This window comes from Camellia sinensis, chromosome 5 (assembly GCF_055761805.1).
Source record: "Camellia sinensis isolate YWXY chromosome 5, ASM5576180v1, whole genome shotgun sequence".
Taxonomy (NCBI): domain Eukaryota; kingdom Viridiplantae; phylum Streptophyta; class Magnoliopsida; order Ericales; family Theaceae; genus Camellia; species Camellia sinensis.
Genome location: NC_138965.1, coordinates 217,213,522 through 217,230,116, shown reverse-complemented (window position 1 = coordinate 217,230,116; position 16,595 = coordinate 217,213,522). Strand labels below are relative to the sequence as shown.

Here is a 16,595-nt window from a genome sequence, read left to right as displayed (position 1 = left end):
AGGTAAATTTTCAAGTTAGAATATAAAAAACATAAAGGAAAAATTTACAGTTAATCTCTTCTAAAATAAATGTTAAAAAAAAAAAAAGAAGAAGAAGGAGAAGAAGAGAAACCTCCATTAACTTCTTAAGCCCTATTTGGAAATTAGCTGTTTTAATTAATTTTTCAATTTTTTTACAAAAAAATGTAAAAAATAAAGAAAGAGATGATAACTTATAGTCACTTATACTCCTAATCTCTAAATAAGACCTAAGTTGATTTGAATTCGAAATCTTAAATATTATCCTCATATCTTTATGACAAAGTCAATTCTTGGAGTTCGATGTCAATAATGATTAATAAAGATTGAATGAAAATTTTGTGAAAATTGTTAAATTTTTTCTCAATGTATAAATTGAAATAACTAAAGAAAAGTTTTTTTTTTTTTTGGTTGAAGATTTTTATGTGGAGAGGAGAGAGAGGGGCTAAAGTTTGAGAGGTTGGAAGGAGAAAGGTTAAATTAATGATTAGATTTTGTCAAAACCAAGAGGGGGTATTGTGGGTGTTGAGGTGTGTAATGATTTCATTTTCTTTCTTGTTTGTCTAGGGAAGAAGAAAAGCTAGTATTAGTTTTGGTGGGTAAATAAATGAATGAATTATGTATATGGGATTGTGTATCATCATCATCATCATTATGCTTAATTATGATTTCGATTCCTTCTTTTACGTGTGCATTGCTTTTACTCATTCAATCCTTTACTTTTTTGTTTTTGAATCTGAGGGTTCGAAATACGCTGTTATTTATATATTTTTTTAATTTACTGGAAGATATGATCATATGAATGTCAATATGCCACGGTAATATTATTATTGCTCACAAAGTGAGATTCTTACAACTATTTAGAGTTTGTGTGCCATTTTATATTAACATTTTAATTTTTTTAATTAAAATATTTACTTCTCAAACATCCCTTTAATAAAAATACAAGTCTTTATAAAATGAATGACTATTCAATAATAAAAAATTAAAATAATTAGGTAGCGTTGATAACGTTTACATTTTTTGTTTATATTTACAAAAATTTTATAAACTAATTTTGTTTATTTTTAAAAAAACATAAATTATAAGCACGTTTGGTTTGAACAAAATGTTTAAAAAAATTTAAAAATATAAACTAAAAAATATGATTGTTCAGGCCTAAAATATTTATATTTATTTCTATTATTTATGAAAATGGGATCATACACATTATAATTTAAAAAAATGAAAAAAAAATAATTGAAAAAAAATTTAATTGGGAAAAAAAATTAATTGAAAAAAAAAAGATTAATTGGAAAAAAAAATATTTGAAAAAAAAATTATTTAAAAAAAAATTATTTGAAAAAAAAATTGAAAACTGAAAACGTAAACTCATTTTTTGAGTTTACGTTTTTTTCTCAAATTTATAAACTGAGATAATCATTTATAAATCAAAAAAAATTATTGAACAAGTTTTTATGATTGTTTTTTAAATTTTTATAAATATAAACTGAAAATGAAATAGTTACCAAACAAATCCTTAAAAATTGGCCAAAATCACAGTATAGTACAATTTATTGTGGGTAAGTTTAGATAGATCTTAAGCTGCCACTTGTCATTTCTTTTTTTTATTTATTTTTATTTAAAAAATTATATTCATATATAAAATTTATATATATAAAAATACTATAATACTATTATTATAAATAAATTCATCTTTAATAATATTTTATTTTAACTTAAAAATTCATTAAAAAAATCATTTTATTATATATAAAAATTATATATATATATTTTTATTTATTTATATAACATTAGTCTTTCTATGTTTTCAAAGTATAACTTGTCACTCCTACTTAATCAGTGATAGTTTAATAAAATTGTGGAGTTGGACAATGAATTAAGGGTAGATATACAGAAAAATTATTGCTCGGTATGAAGGAACCACGTGGTTATGTTTCTGACCAATTATAAATTATTATGTTTCTTGTGATTCTTTAATTACTTGATACAAAATCATAAATTTTACTTTCTTTACTAATCACGACACACATATGATACCATCACGTGTCGAAAAACGCCAAATAACTTATTGGACATGAGACGAGCTGAAATGGACAATACATACACTGGCCTTGTTTGGCAACTACTTTTTACTTTTTAGGTTAAAATTCATAAAAAGATAAAATAGGCTAAAATAACTAATAAGACAAAACGTCACATTAAATTCATAATCATTTCACTTTTTTTCTCACAAACATCACATTCAACTATAAAAAAATTCAACAATCTTCTCAAATATAAATATTTTAACTTATTAAAATAATTAAAAATTAAAATAACCTATTAAAATAATCGACTCTTCCAACGAGACCATTTTAAACTCAAGCCTGACGCGGCACCACATCGCCCTAAAACAATTGCCCATCTACGTGGGCCGTAAGAGTGAATTTGGGCCGTTAACAAATCCACACGTGGATCAATTTGCGCTGTGCAAGTTTGGGCAACAAAGTCCTACATGGTTGAATTTGGGCCTAATGTCAACTTATTTGTACATATAAAACAATAAAAGTAAAAGTGATTAATGATGGTGTTGTGCTTGTAATGGTAAATTATAATTTATTTAAATTTTTTAGTTTATTTGGTACAAAAAATAAGAGATTTTTTAAAATTACAATTTCTAGCTTTTTTAAAAAAAAAACTTATTTAAACCTTAAATACATATTGCACAATATAAAAAATTATAACAACTTATTTAATAAAACATGTTTACTTTTTATATATATATATATAGGTTATCAAAAGTTATACTAAATAGATTTATAATTTTTGATAATTTTTTTTTGAAATTTAATAATCTAAAAGTTATAATTATTTTTTTGGTGCTTCGGAAATGTTTTAAAAAAAAAATTATAATTATAAAAACTAACATATAAAGATTTTTAATTTTTCTTTTTTTAAATAATGTACTTAGGCGTATTAGGTAAATATGCACATGATAACTATACAGAGGTCATCTTTGTCCCCAAGTTTGAAGGTTGGCAAATTTTCAGTTTCAATTTGTATTTAAATCATAAATTTGGATAAAAATTTTGAAAATAAAAGAGAAAATGTGGATGAAATAAAAGTGAAACATTTCACCTCTTTTTTTAAAAAAAAAAAAAAATCCATACTCAAATTTATGACCGAAACACAAAATAAAAAATTCCAAAGTATTGAAAGTAAACCAAACATGACTCAACAAATCCCCACCTGTCAAAGCCCATGCCAATCTCATGCACGACCCATAATCATCTTCATCTTCATCTTCATCTTCATCCTATAAAAAACTTCTCAATCAACCCCTTTCCCTCTCACCCAGCAACACCAATGGCAACACAACTAGGTCAAGAACAACAAGAACACCATGTTTTCCAAAGCCTATATAAACCCGTGCCGGTGCCCGAAAACACGACGCTGCCGGAATTCGTGCTCCAGGGTGGCGAATTGTTTGCCGACAGGGTGGCGTTTGTGGAGGTAGGAAGTGGAAGAGAGTACACACATGGTGAGGTGGTTAGAGACACAAAGAGGTTTGGAAAGGCATTGAGGTCTCTAGGGCTGAGGAAGGGACGAGTGGTGGTGGTGCTGCTGCCGAATGTGGCGGAGTATGCCGTTGTTGCTCTTGGGATTATGGCGGCTGGTGGGGTGTTTTCCGGCGCTAATCCAGCGGCGCACGAGTCGGAGATTAGGAAGCAGGTGGAGGCTGCTGACGCCAAGCTTGTCGTCACCAATGGACCAAACTATGTCAAGGTAACTATGAGAAGTTGAATTTTATTTTTATTTTTTTAATGAAAATAATTTTCAAAAAATTAAAAATTACATTTTAGTGTTTTAATTATTTGTTTAGAAAATTCTGTTGAACCCAATTTTTGAAAAAATATTCTCAAAAAACAACATGCATTTTTTTCTTTAAAAAAAGTTGGTTTTAAAATTCTATAAATAATTTTTGCAAAAAAAAAAAAAACTATAGATGTCATAAATTTTTCATTATTCTAGTTTTGAAAACATTAAAAATGAAAATAAAAAATGAAAATGAAGACAATGAAAACGTAATCAAACAAGTTCGTTTTTTAGAAATAATGAATCAATTTCTCATTATAGTTTCTAGTAAATTAAAAGTTGATAATAAAAAAACAAAATTAAAAACATTCTCTTTTAACTTTTCAATGTGGGGCGTTGGGGTGATCTTGTTTTCCTTTCCCTTTTAAATTAAGCTAGCGTAAAGTCTAACGAGTTTAAAAAAAACAAAAACAAAAACAAAACTCAATGATCAATTTTTTTAACTTATTATTTTTTATAAATTGTAAAATAGAAGTTGCACCTAACACAAACACTGTAGTGCAAATTTTCAAAAAAAAAAAAAAAAAAAAAAACAGTTAAAAGCAATGCCATAAACTTAACCAAACATGGCCTATCTATTCTTGCACAATTTCTTGAAAAATCACCAATTTGGTGATTAGTACAATCAAATAACAAACGCGTTATTAGGGACATTTAATTTTTTTTTTTTTATCATCAGCTATTGACAATGAAAGTGAGACAAGTACTGTTTTCTGATTTCAAAAAACATTGCATGAATCACTCATACAAAACAAGAATACCAATTTTTGTACATGCAATGTACGATTAATTTAATCCTTGTAATAATTAACCCATTGAACACAACAGGTGAAATCGCTGGGACTGCCAATAATAGTACTAGGAGAAGAAAAGGTAGAGAGCGCCATATACTGGGACGAACTGCTGGAAGCAGCAGATAGAGCCAACACCGACCACATCAACGAAACCATCCTCCAGACCGATCTCTGCGCTCTTCCATTCTCTTCTGGCACCACCGGCACATCCAAGGGCGTCATGCTCACTCACCGCAATCTCGTCGCCAATCTCTGCTCTACACTCTTCAGTGTCGGACCCGAACTTGTCGGACAGGTAAATTAAAGTCGCGTTTGGGAATTGACATTTTTAGTTATATTTTGACTGATGCAAAAAATTAGAGAAAATAATTTGAGAATTTATAATAAATTTTTTTTTTTTTTACTTTTTAATTCAAATGTATGGTTTCCAAACATAGCCTAACAGACACAAGCCAATAGATATCATATGTCCATTGTGAATATATCTTATTTCATTTGGATAAACCAAAAAATTCAACTTATTCTTTTGATTTTTTTAATTTCGATTTTTTGAGTCAAAAAATAATTTGTTTTTTAAGCCCGTCTGGACTCAAAGATTTAGAATTAAAAAAATTGAGTCAATTTTGAAAAAAAAAAAAAAATCACTGAAAATGGAAAAAGGCTTACAAAAACTGAATTTAAAGATTTTTGAGGCAAATATAAAAAAATAAAAATAAAAATTAACAAATTTTAAAAAATTCACTACCGGATGAAAAAGAAAAAACCGAACCACCATTCAGATCCTAGAAGATGAAAAATATGCAATTTGAGACAAACTTGATATCCTGTTTACTACCAATCATGTGTAACTGAGCTTTTGAGCGTATTGTAGAGTTGTACTTGGTCCATTAGAACTTGCACGAAGGGCGACAAAACTGGTCGTGCCTCTCATCAATCTCACATCCAGCATGTTCTTTGTATTATGTAATTTGATCAATTGATTTTGTAATTTTAACATTTGATATATTTAATTATGTGCAAGTGAATATATGTTTCAAGTGTTTTTAGCATCTAAAAACCCAACACAGGTGACCACACTCGGCCTAATGCCATTCTTTCACATATATGGAATGACCGGAATATGTTGCGCCACCCTGAAGAACAAAGGGAAGGTGGTGGTTATGGGCAGGTACAAGATTGAGACATTTTTGGAAGCTTTGATCACTCATGAAGTCACTTTTGCACCCATTGTGCCTGCTATTATATCGGACTTGGTTAAAAATCGAGCAGTCGATCAGTTTGATCTTGGTGAGTTGAAGCTTAGGGCTGTCATGACCGCTGCAGCTCCGCTTGCACCGGAGGTTCTTAGGGGATTTGAGAAGAAGTTCCCTGGTGTGGATGTGCAGGAGGTGAGCATTCGTTTCGATGCACTTCCATTTGGATTGTGTAATTTGAAAAGATAAGATAGACGACAAAATTCGCTAATTTCAAATTAGTTATTAAACAGTTGAGATCGTCGAAAATGATCCTATAACTTTTATCTCAAAAACATAGGATAACCCACTCTCTTATCTTCATTTCTCTCTAAACTGCTTCAAACAAGGAGAGATATACCATTATTCTTTTCTCTTCTTTTTTTTTTCCCTCTTCAAATCACTCAATTCAAAATCTGATGTTATGATGAAAATAGTGTTTGTATACTAATCTGACTTTGTCAATGCTAGGCATATGGAATGACAGAGCATAGTTGCATAACACTTACCCACGGGGATCCAAACAAGGGTCATCGAATTGCAAAGAAAAACTCGGTTGGGTTTATCCTTCCCAATATGGAACTAAAGTTTGTTGATCCAAACACAGGTCGATCTCTCCCCAAGAACACCCCTGGCGAAGTCTGTGTTCGAAGCCCATGCGTAATGCAAGGTACCCCCTTTATTTCCGATATACCTAAAAAAAACAAAAACAAAAAAAAATGCGAAGTATCCCCAAACAGAAGTGAAAAAATAATCCGTGTCCGTGGGCGGTCCGAAACCTGTCCACGACTTGAAGTGAGTCCGGCCCGTTTAGGCCTGGGCCCGAGTCCCTAGGCTTGGCCCATCATTTTGAAACCTTATCTATCGACCCACTCAAGGCTTGGTTCGCCCGAAATCCAATGTCTGTCTTAATAGAAAATAATAAAAATTTAGCAAAATTTTTTTTTTAAAAAGCGGGCCTACCCAAGCCCAAGGCTAGGCCCATTGGGCCGACTATCCATGGGCCTATTTTTTTTGGTTTGCAGGTCGGGTCAGCCTGAATTTGGCTAGAGCCCGCAAGGCCTAACATAGGTCAAGCTAGACCGGGGCAGATTTACACTCCTACCCCCAAAAAATTGTGATATTTGCTTTTTTAGAAGTAAGTGATTCTCTCGTTGGGCAATTAGGTGAGATGTTGTTACGCTAGGTGAGTCTATCTTGATAGTTTAAATTGTTTATTTTGTATATTTTTGAAGCACATAAAAAAGAAAAAAATAAAAGTAAATAATTATTTATTTTATATGATTGTACTAAGCCAATCATCTATGTAAAAAGTAAAATTGATATAATATTAGTAAGAATAATGCTTGGGACCCCCTTTTGGGGGTCACCCCCTCACCCCCTTTACCACGTGGCGGGTGATGATTGGAGGAGCAGGAAAAAAAAAAAAAAAAAAAAAAGTAACCAATGAGAGAGAGAGGGGGTCAAAGGGGGTGGAAGGAAAATGGGGGATGAATCATTGTTGTATTAGTAATTATATCATCATATCACATTTCTTAATATAAATATGATATAATGATATATTTATTAATGTCCAATTATTTTAATTTTTTTACATTAATGTGCTACTTAACGAACTCTACTTAAAAAGAAAAGAGAGCAACTAAGGCTCCGTTTGGTAAGATTTTCTAACTATGATTTGAGAATATGATTTTTATTTTGAATTTGTGTATTTTGAAATTATGATTTAAGTATAAAAAAATTGTTTGGTTATAATTTTTTAATAGAGTGTTGAATTGAGTGTGAAATTGAGTTTTGAAAATTTGATTTGACATGTGAAGTAAGAAAATTTGTTTGGTTATGAGTTTTGGAAAGAGTTTTCAAAACTTAACTTAAATTGTTATAACTCATAACAAAACACACTACTTTCACACTATTGAAAATTCTGATCAACACTCATAACCAAACTCTTTTTAAAATTCAATTAAAAAAAGTTATTATTAACAGAAAATAATATTAATCAATTTTTTAATTGAAAAAACTACAAAGAAAATAATTTGTTTTCAAAATAAATATTCAAAAAATTTAAATCATAAATATTTAAATAATTTAAATAATCTAAAAAATTTAATAAGTAAAAAATTAAAATAAATTTTCAAAAAATTTAATCGAAAAAATTTAAATAATTTAAATATTCATAAATTTTAAATAATTTTAAATTTTAATATTTTAAATTTAAAAACAACTTTACATTCAAATCGTAACAAAACATATAAAACAAAACTCAATTAAGAAATTATTTTTAAAACTCATAACCAAACACATAACTCGAAACTCCATATTACTTTCACAACTCTACACTCAAATCATAATCAAATACCTAACAAAAAAATTAAAATATTTAAAAATATTTTTATTAAATAGAGTTTGAATTTATTTTTATAAAATATTTTAAAATTTAAAAAATTAAAATCGTAATATTTAAAAATATTCAAAAAATTAAAAAAATCATAACATATTTAAATATTAAAATATTTAAAATCTTAACAAAATTAAAATATTGATTTGAATTAAGTTTTGAATTATGTGTTTGGTTATGAGTTTTGAAAAGTAATGATTATGTTTTGAAGTGTAGAATTATGAGTTAAAAGCTCAAAGCAAACACTCCACTGAAAACAATGAGTGAAACTATAATTTAGAAGGCCTACCAAACGAAACCTAAGTTGTTCATTTTTTATTCTCAAAACTAAAATTGCAAAATAAACTATTTGAATCGTTAAAATAGGCACAACCTATCAAGCCCAATAGTACTTTTGTCCAATTGGAGAGAATTTATTGTCTATATAAAATTGGTTTCATCTGAGTAAGTGTCGCGATCCGCTCCCCGTACTCAATAGTTAAGTATCGTGATGGCTAGTAACTGAAATTACCTCTAGTCAATTCTTGAATAAATTAATAAACGCGAACGGAAATAATATTTAAGTAAAGGTATCAAAATAATCATCGGAGCTTCTATTTTTATTACAAAATTTCTTGACCAAAAAAATTGATATTTACATGTAAATATATCATAAAAGTATTGTGTATGTCTATTCCGCAGCCCCACATCTAAGACTTTCCAAAAGCTATTTCTGAATTACATTATTTTTCTGAAAATTGGTAAACAGCTATAAGCACATGGCAGAGTGAGAAATATTATACCAAAAGTATAAGAAACCCAAAATAACCATAGATAGTTATGTAACGAAAATATTTAAGATAACTCAGTCTGAATAAATAATCATTTAAGTAGCAAAACTGAGATTATGTAAATAAATAATCATAACCACGGTATAGAACAGAATATAGGTCACAGGAGTGACAGTCAGAACAGAGGTACAGATTCAATAGGTGGCTCGTACGGATTATAAAGATGGCTCACACAATAGTATAGCACTTATCTCCGCACAACACTTTACTCCGCACAAAACAGAGGTCAATAGATCCATGACAATAGAGTCCCACAAAGTGACCAAACAAAAGCCAATGGTTATTTAAGTCCCCTAAGGCATGAGACTCCCGTGGTGGTACTTACAAAACATAATTGTTTATAAAGTCATAGTCAAATATTCTTTAAAACATAAACAAACATATAAATGGGTTTTTATTTTAAACAAATAGAGTTCAAAAATTAATCCACGTAACTGAAATATTTATAAAATATAACTTGTATTACTATAACTAATAAAATACAACTTGTATAAAATAAATTATGGTAAGTCAAAATATAAGTAAAATATATTATGATAAGTCAAGTTATAATATAAACTCACCTTAAGATTAAGTCTTACTATTTCCTTCATATTTTTCCTATATTTTCGAGGCTCTTCGTTGGCTCCTTTTTTTTTTCCCTTTTTTTTTTTTTTTCTCTTCTTTTCATTCCCTTCTTCTTGTTCCCAACTCTTCATTTTTTACAAGATGTAAGGCTTGCTCAGCAAGCTTAGGTGACACGTAGCCACCCACGTACCCCCCATTTAGTTGCTATCACTAAGCTATTCAATGGATAAGCTTAACTTAGTTATTTATTTATACTTTGATTCATAAATTTTTAATAATTATATTATTTTACAAAATTACATATAATAATACAAAATAAATTGTATATTTTCGTAATTGTGATTAAATAATATTAGTATAAATTTTACAGAATAATTAAAAATTTGAGTTGTTACAATAAGAAAAATAAATTACAACATGTAAGGCTATCTCAAATGCTGTACCAAATTCATCATCAAATTCAAATTGTTGAAAAAGTACTATTTTTTGTGCTCCAATGGTTTCATCAAACTTGTATCAAATTGAAAAAATAACAAATGTTTCACTAAATTGAAGATCTGGACACCTTTCACCAGAACACTGTGCAGGATTGTTGTAGATGGTACACACATGACGTTCGACCGATTGTCCCTCGGTCATCTTGTTACTTGAACAATTCTCAGAATAGAGCGATGGTTTGGACTGTCAACAGGCTTCCAAAGTTGTTTACTCCCGAAGCAAATTTGTCTCTACCTTCTCATCGTTCTTTGCACTCTCTCTCTCTCTCTCTCTCTCTCTCTCTCTCTCTCTCTCTCTCTCTCTCTCTCTCTCTCTCTCTCTCTCTCTCTCTCTCTCTCTCTCTCTCTCTGTGTTCATTTGCTAGATCTTCTAAAAGGCATATATCGCACAAACATACATCGATTTTGCTTTCATTTCTTTTGTTCTTCTGATAACATCTTATTCTCTTAAGCATTTCGTCAACCATTCAATTCCCTTTGATATCTACACTTTCTCTCTCTTCTTCTCTTTTGATAGCTCTTTTTTTTGTGTGTGTGTGTGTGTGTGTGTGTGTGTGTGTGTAGAAGATGAGAACAAAAGAGTGGTGAGTTGGTGTTTGATGAGTGTATGATGGATTGGAAAATGAGGGTTTTGTTGTGATTTATGGTTTGTTGAATAAAAAGAAGGAAAAGAATTTTTTTTTTTTGTTTTTTTGGAACTGTTACTGGTGACTTATGAGGATTGGAGTTGTTTTGGAATTTTAGGCCTTGTTTGGAGAGTAGCTATTTTAGTCAAAAAATTTAAAAATCACTATAAGTTATCACATCACCCTCTCTTTTTTTTGCACATTTTTTGATAAAAAGTTAAAAAATTACTAAAATAACATGTTCCCAAATGAGACTTTATTATGATCTGGCTCTTCAAGAAAATAGAACTCTGAAAATTGGTATGGATTTTACTTATGTTTTCTTTGGTAAGGCAATTGGATTGGGCTACTTGAATTTATAGGATGAGAATCATTTTTTTATTTTTATGTTATTTATGTTATTTATTTTGTATGTTTTGATGGTTTTTGTTTAATTGAACCATTTCCTGAACAGAGTAATTTTGTGGATTTTGTGGATTGTCAATAGACTGGTGAATTTTTTATTTTATTTTATTTTATTTTATTTTTATTTGGAAGATTGGCAGGTCGTCTCTCCGAATAACTTGTATTTTAATAATAATTACAAATTTATCGTTAAAGTGAATGCTATCAAATAAAAAAATTATATATTTTTATTTTAATTTAATAAAATATTTAGGGTATGTTTGGTTTGAGTTTGGGAGATAAGTTTTAGAGATAAAAAGTATAAAAAATTGTTTGGTTTGATTTTTTTCAAAAGATGTTTTGAAAAATTATTTTGAGAGAGAGTTTTGGAAAAAGTGATTGATTTGATGTGTATGAGAGAGAGATTTGTTTGAAAAACTTGTAAACCAAATAAGTTTTGAAAAAAAAATTTAAAAAAATTTGTTTAGTTTGATTACTTTTAAAAACTTATTTGTAGAGAATTTTTTCCAAAATTTTTTGAGAAACACAAACCAAACAAGGCCTTAATAAATTGTTAAAGATGTCTTCACAATTGGATTTGAATTTATACACCATAGCTGATAAGATAACGTCTCATTTAGTAGACGAATATTATGTGTAATAATTTGAATGGCAGAAGATGTAGACTTGTTATGTAACTCTGCCATTACAACAACTTCAAAAGGTTAGCAATCATGGGTTTTTCAAATCACTAACTTTACAGGTTACTACAAAAACGAGGAAGAGACAGCTCAGACCATTGATGAAAAAGGGTGGCTTCACACTGGTGATATTGGGTTCATTGACGATGATGGAGATGTCTTCATTGTGGATCGCATTAAAGAACTAATCAAGTACAAAGGATTTCAAGTAAGATTTGTTTTTTTCCCTAATCATTGCAGGTTGATATTTTAGCCTTATTATGAGTTTTTTTTAAGATATTCTAAGTATATTTTTAAATTTTTTATAAAATATAGATTGGGTTTAAAGTAATGATGTGGTAGAGAAGTGAATGACTTAAATAAGATGATATAACTTAAATAGAATAGTGACTTTTTAACTTTGTTAGGAGATGACAAACAATGTCTTAATACTACGTTCATGGAAAATTATAGACTATTTTTGAAATATCACGGATATGTATTCTTAATTAGTTGTAATTTATTTTGTCTTGTTCTATTTTTTAAATCTTATTTGGCAGGTAACACTTTTAATTTAAAAGTCAAAAATATTATAAAAAGGTTTACAATTTATATTAAAAAGTTAAAAATTTTATTTTTTTTATTTTTTGAATATCTTTTCGTAAAAAATAAAAAATCATTTCAAATATACTATTTTTTTTAACTTTATAATTTAGCCAAAAAATTAAAAAGTTACTAAAATAACTTGTTTCCAAATGAGGCCTTAATCACCCACATGGGGTTTTGACTAAAATAGTTATAAAAAGACAAAATAAGCATTTTAGCCTAATAAAACAAAGGTGGTGTTTGGGAAGCCATATTCCAAATTTTTTTCTCATTTTTTCCACTAAAAGACAAAAGTTTTGCAAAACCAAAAAAAACACATCCAAACAAAATATCACATCCAACCCCATAATCATTTCACTTTTTCTCTCACAAACATCACATCCAACCACATAAAAACCCAACTATCTTCCCAAACACCAAAATTTTTTTATCTCATAAAAACCTACATCTACTAAAATCTACATAAAAACTCACTTCCCAAACACCATCAAAGTATCACATCCAAATTATGATCATTTTATTTTTTATTTCACAAAAAGTTAAAAACCTAAAAAGCCTATCTCAAACGAGACTTTTTAGCCCCACAAATAAGCGAAAAATCAAAAAGCTAAAAAGTCAACTCACATCCCAAACGAAGGCAATATCTCTCAGTTACACACATTCTCTATCAATCATAATATTATGAAATACCATATATTTATACTTCAAAATTACTTACGTTCATATTTTTTTTTTAAATGTGAACCAAAAGTAATTGTTAATTTTTTTTTTGGAGATTGACCAACAAATCTCATATTTTGGACTTGTAATTCATATAATTTCATATTTTTTTTTCTTTTGATCCATTTAGTCATTTTGAATGTGTAATGACTTATTTGCCTGTCACATTAGAGTGTCACATTTAAAAAAATACATTAAAAAGTTTTTTAATGTCATATCATAGTGGCCACGTTGGAGTATACTAAAGAGTTTTTATTATTTTTTTAGTGTCACATCTACCCGTCATGTTGGAATGTCACATGTCACGTTTGAAAAAAAATACCCTAACAAGTTTTTAATTTTTTTTGAGTGTCACATCATACCTGTCACGTTGTTACGTTTGGAAAAGTACACTAAGAAATTTTTATTTTTTTTTGAGTAAAAGTTTTGGAGTGTCGCATCATACCCGTTACGTTGTCACATTTAAAAAAGTACACTAAAGAGTTTTTAATTTTTTTGGAATATCACATTAATACCTGCTACATTAGAGTATCAAATCATAACTGTCATATTAATAAAAAAAGTATAATTATCCACCAAAAAATTACCAAAATAAAAAAATAAGACCACACAAAAAGAAACTCTTTACTAATAGGACTTGACAAATCAATAGAAAGAATTTGAAACTAATTAGAGCAATTATTTGTGAGATAAGATTTGTTGGTAAATATCTCTTTTTTTAATCCATTTTCTTTTCTCTTTCACAAATTCCTTTATAAATTTAAAATTTATACAAAGTTTAAAATAATTTTAGAAAGATTTATTTGGTACACATATTTAACATGATATATAAATAAAATATATTTTTTAATTAGTTAAAACAATGTAATAAGCTAATTTGGAGTGTGGGTAACCTTATTTAAAATAGAAAATCTCCTCATTTAACTATTTGTCAAGTTTGTGGAGAAAATAATATTCAAAATTAAAGACTAATTATTAGTGATAGTAGTTGGACCCCTCAAGAAATTTGTTTATCATATAGTAAAGTTCAAATTAATATTAATAGTTAATTAGTTCATGGATTAATAAGAGGTTGCTTAACTTCATTAACTTTGAATGTGCAGGTGGCTCCTGCTCACTTAGAAAGCATCCTTTTAACTCACCCATCTGTTGCGGATGCTGCTGTTATTCCGTAAGTATCATTTATATATCATTACACTAATTCTACGTATTCAAAATTTCTATCAAAAAATAATACTATATGATTCAGATTTAATTTATGTATAATAAGATTCGCATTTAAAATGAATCTGGACGCCACACTATTTTCTTTTGAATAAATAAAAATTTAGTTATCATTATATCATAATTTGTCATTATTTTTAAGAAAAAGCTATTGAGCCGTAAAAAGCAGCTCAAGCGGTCTAGATTCAAATTTAGTACGACTTTGATCCACGCACTTAATTATTATTTTTTTTAATTATTTTTTGAGTTACCTTTTTTTTCTAACTCCTCAGACTACCGGATGAAGAAGCGGGGGAGATACCAGCGGCTTGTGTGGTGATGAACTCAAATGCCAAAGAAAGTGAAGATGAGATCGTGAAACATGTCGCCTCTAATGTTGCAAACTATGAGAGAGTAAGAGTGGTTCAGTTTGTGGATTCAATCCCAAGGTCACCTTCTGGGAAAATATTGAGAAGGCTTCTCAAAGAAGAGATGATTAAAAACATGACAACCAACCCAAAAGTGGTGCAACATTCTTCAGCTTGACACTGCCCAAAATTTACCCTTTTTTTTTTCAAGCCAATTGCTAAACTATATATTAATTGGTAATGGTTTGGTTGGAACTGGGTAATTTGGTCGGACCACTTGATCTTTGCGTCTGTGACTTGCTTCCAATGAAATCTAGTATGTTTGAATTGCACCTACATTTGTTGTTGTTGATGTTGATGTGTTAGTTTTGAGAAAAGTTAGGGATCATGAAAAATTTATGATTCTTGGATTACCTTGATTAGTGTGTAGTACTTTATTCTATGTGTAATTTAAGGATCACAAAACTTTCATGATTATTTTTATGAAAGGTTTTTCATGATACCTATCATGCAATCTCTCTAGGACATGCTCATTTTGGATTCACCAAACACAAAATAGAGTGATTTAATCAAAATTCCCTCACTATAGAATTTTAATATATTAAAAATAAACACAAATGTTTTTCTTAAAAAATTTAACACATATTATTATTATTAAAATATTAAATTCTATTTGACAGTAACATGTTATTTTATTTCACGATAATATGTTATTCTGATTCACAGTACCATGTTAATCTAATAATATTGTCAAAAAAAAAAAATGTGTTACTTTATCCTTACTTAATTATATATTTTCTCTTTATGGGATTTATGAAATAAAATAAATTAAATTATCATTTTCACCAAATAAATATCTAATAAAAAGATTTTGACTAAATTTTCTTACAAAATATAGCTAGAATTCACGTAATTGTACACCAACCACCTGTATTGGATAAGTTTGGACATTATTAAAAACGTAAATTACAAATACACCTCTTAAAATTTGATTAAAATACGAATCGCTTCTTGTAATTTTGAAAATTACATTTTACTTCTTGAAGTTTCTAATTTCATAACAAATTATTTATTTTTATCAATAAATTATCAAGTCAATTAATAATTTTTAATGATGTTAAAAATATGTTTCAATTAATAATTTATGTAATTTTATTATTGTATAGGAGAGCAATTATAAATTTCATTCTTTTAGTTAATTCTGTTAAATAAAAAATTTCAATAAGAGAATATTTGTAATTTTTTAAACCGCAAAAAACAATTTATATTTTAAGTAAATTTCAAAAAATGTATTCATAGTGTATCCTTACTAAAAAGGAGAGAACAACTTCTCTCATGTCCGTACCATGGGTAAAAGTTTAAATTTTATCGAATTATTATTTTTATTTAAATTTAAGGGTGATTTGGGATTATCTAAATATATTTTTTGACTTTTTATGAAATATGAATTGAGTTTAAAATGATGGCGGTGTTTGGGAAGTGGCTAAAGAGGCTATTATAGCCTAAAATGAAAATTTAGCCAAAAAGACCACTGTTGCAAGCTTTTTATAAAAAAAAAAATAGGCTGCACAACCGGCCAGCCTACACTGTCAGCTGCAGAAATTGTTCCATTAGTGCATAAATTATGATTTTACCCCTTGACAGCAATTTAAAAAAATATATTTTTAGGGACAAATTTATCATTCTAATTTCAAACATCATTTTAACACATTTTTCAATACAGTAACTCAAATAAAATCCATCTCATCTTCCCAAACACAATAATCAAAATAGCCTATTAAAATAGCCAAAAAGCCAAATAGCCTATTAAAATA

General features: G+C 28.5%; 1 protein-coding gene across 1 annotated transcript; it reads left to right on the top strand.

Annotated features, from left to right (window-relative positions):
• The first annotated feature begins 3,334 nt into the window (after positions 1 to 3,334).
• On the top strand, positions 3,335 to 15,113 carry ACOS5 (acyl-CoA synthetase 5). Its single transcript, XM_028237569.2, has 7 exons — positions 3,335 to 3,786; positions 4,705 to 4,965; positions 5,738 to 6,058; positions 6,374 to 6,572; positions 11,968 to 12,113; positions 14,314 to 14,381; positions 14,707 to 15,113. Exons 1-7 carry the CDS (start codon positions 3,367 to 3,369, stop codon positions 14,957 to 14,959), a joined length of 1,668 nt encoding a protein of 555 aa, XP_028093370.2. The 5' UTR covers positions 3,335 to 3,366; the 3' UTR covers positions 14,960 to 15,113.
• Positions 15,114 to 16,595: the final 1,482 nt, after the last annotated feature.

What these genes read in the sequence shown, in the direction of transcription:
- ACOS5 (XM_028237569.2), top strand. Translation starts at nt 3,367, where the DNA reads ATGGCAACACAACTAGGTCAAGAACAACAAGAACACCATGTTTTCCAA. An exon ending in ATGGACCAAACTATGTCAAG is followed by an intron (nt 3,787 to 4,704) that starts GTAACTATGAGA and finishes TGAACACAACAG; the next exon opens with GTGAAATCGCTGGGACTGCC. An exon ending in CTGGTGTGGATGTGCAGGAG is followed by an intron (nt 6,059 to 6,373) that starts GTGAGCATTCGT and finishes TGTCAATGCTAG; the next exon opens with GCATATGGAATGACAGAGCA.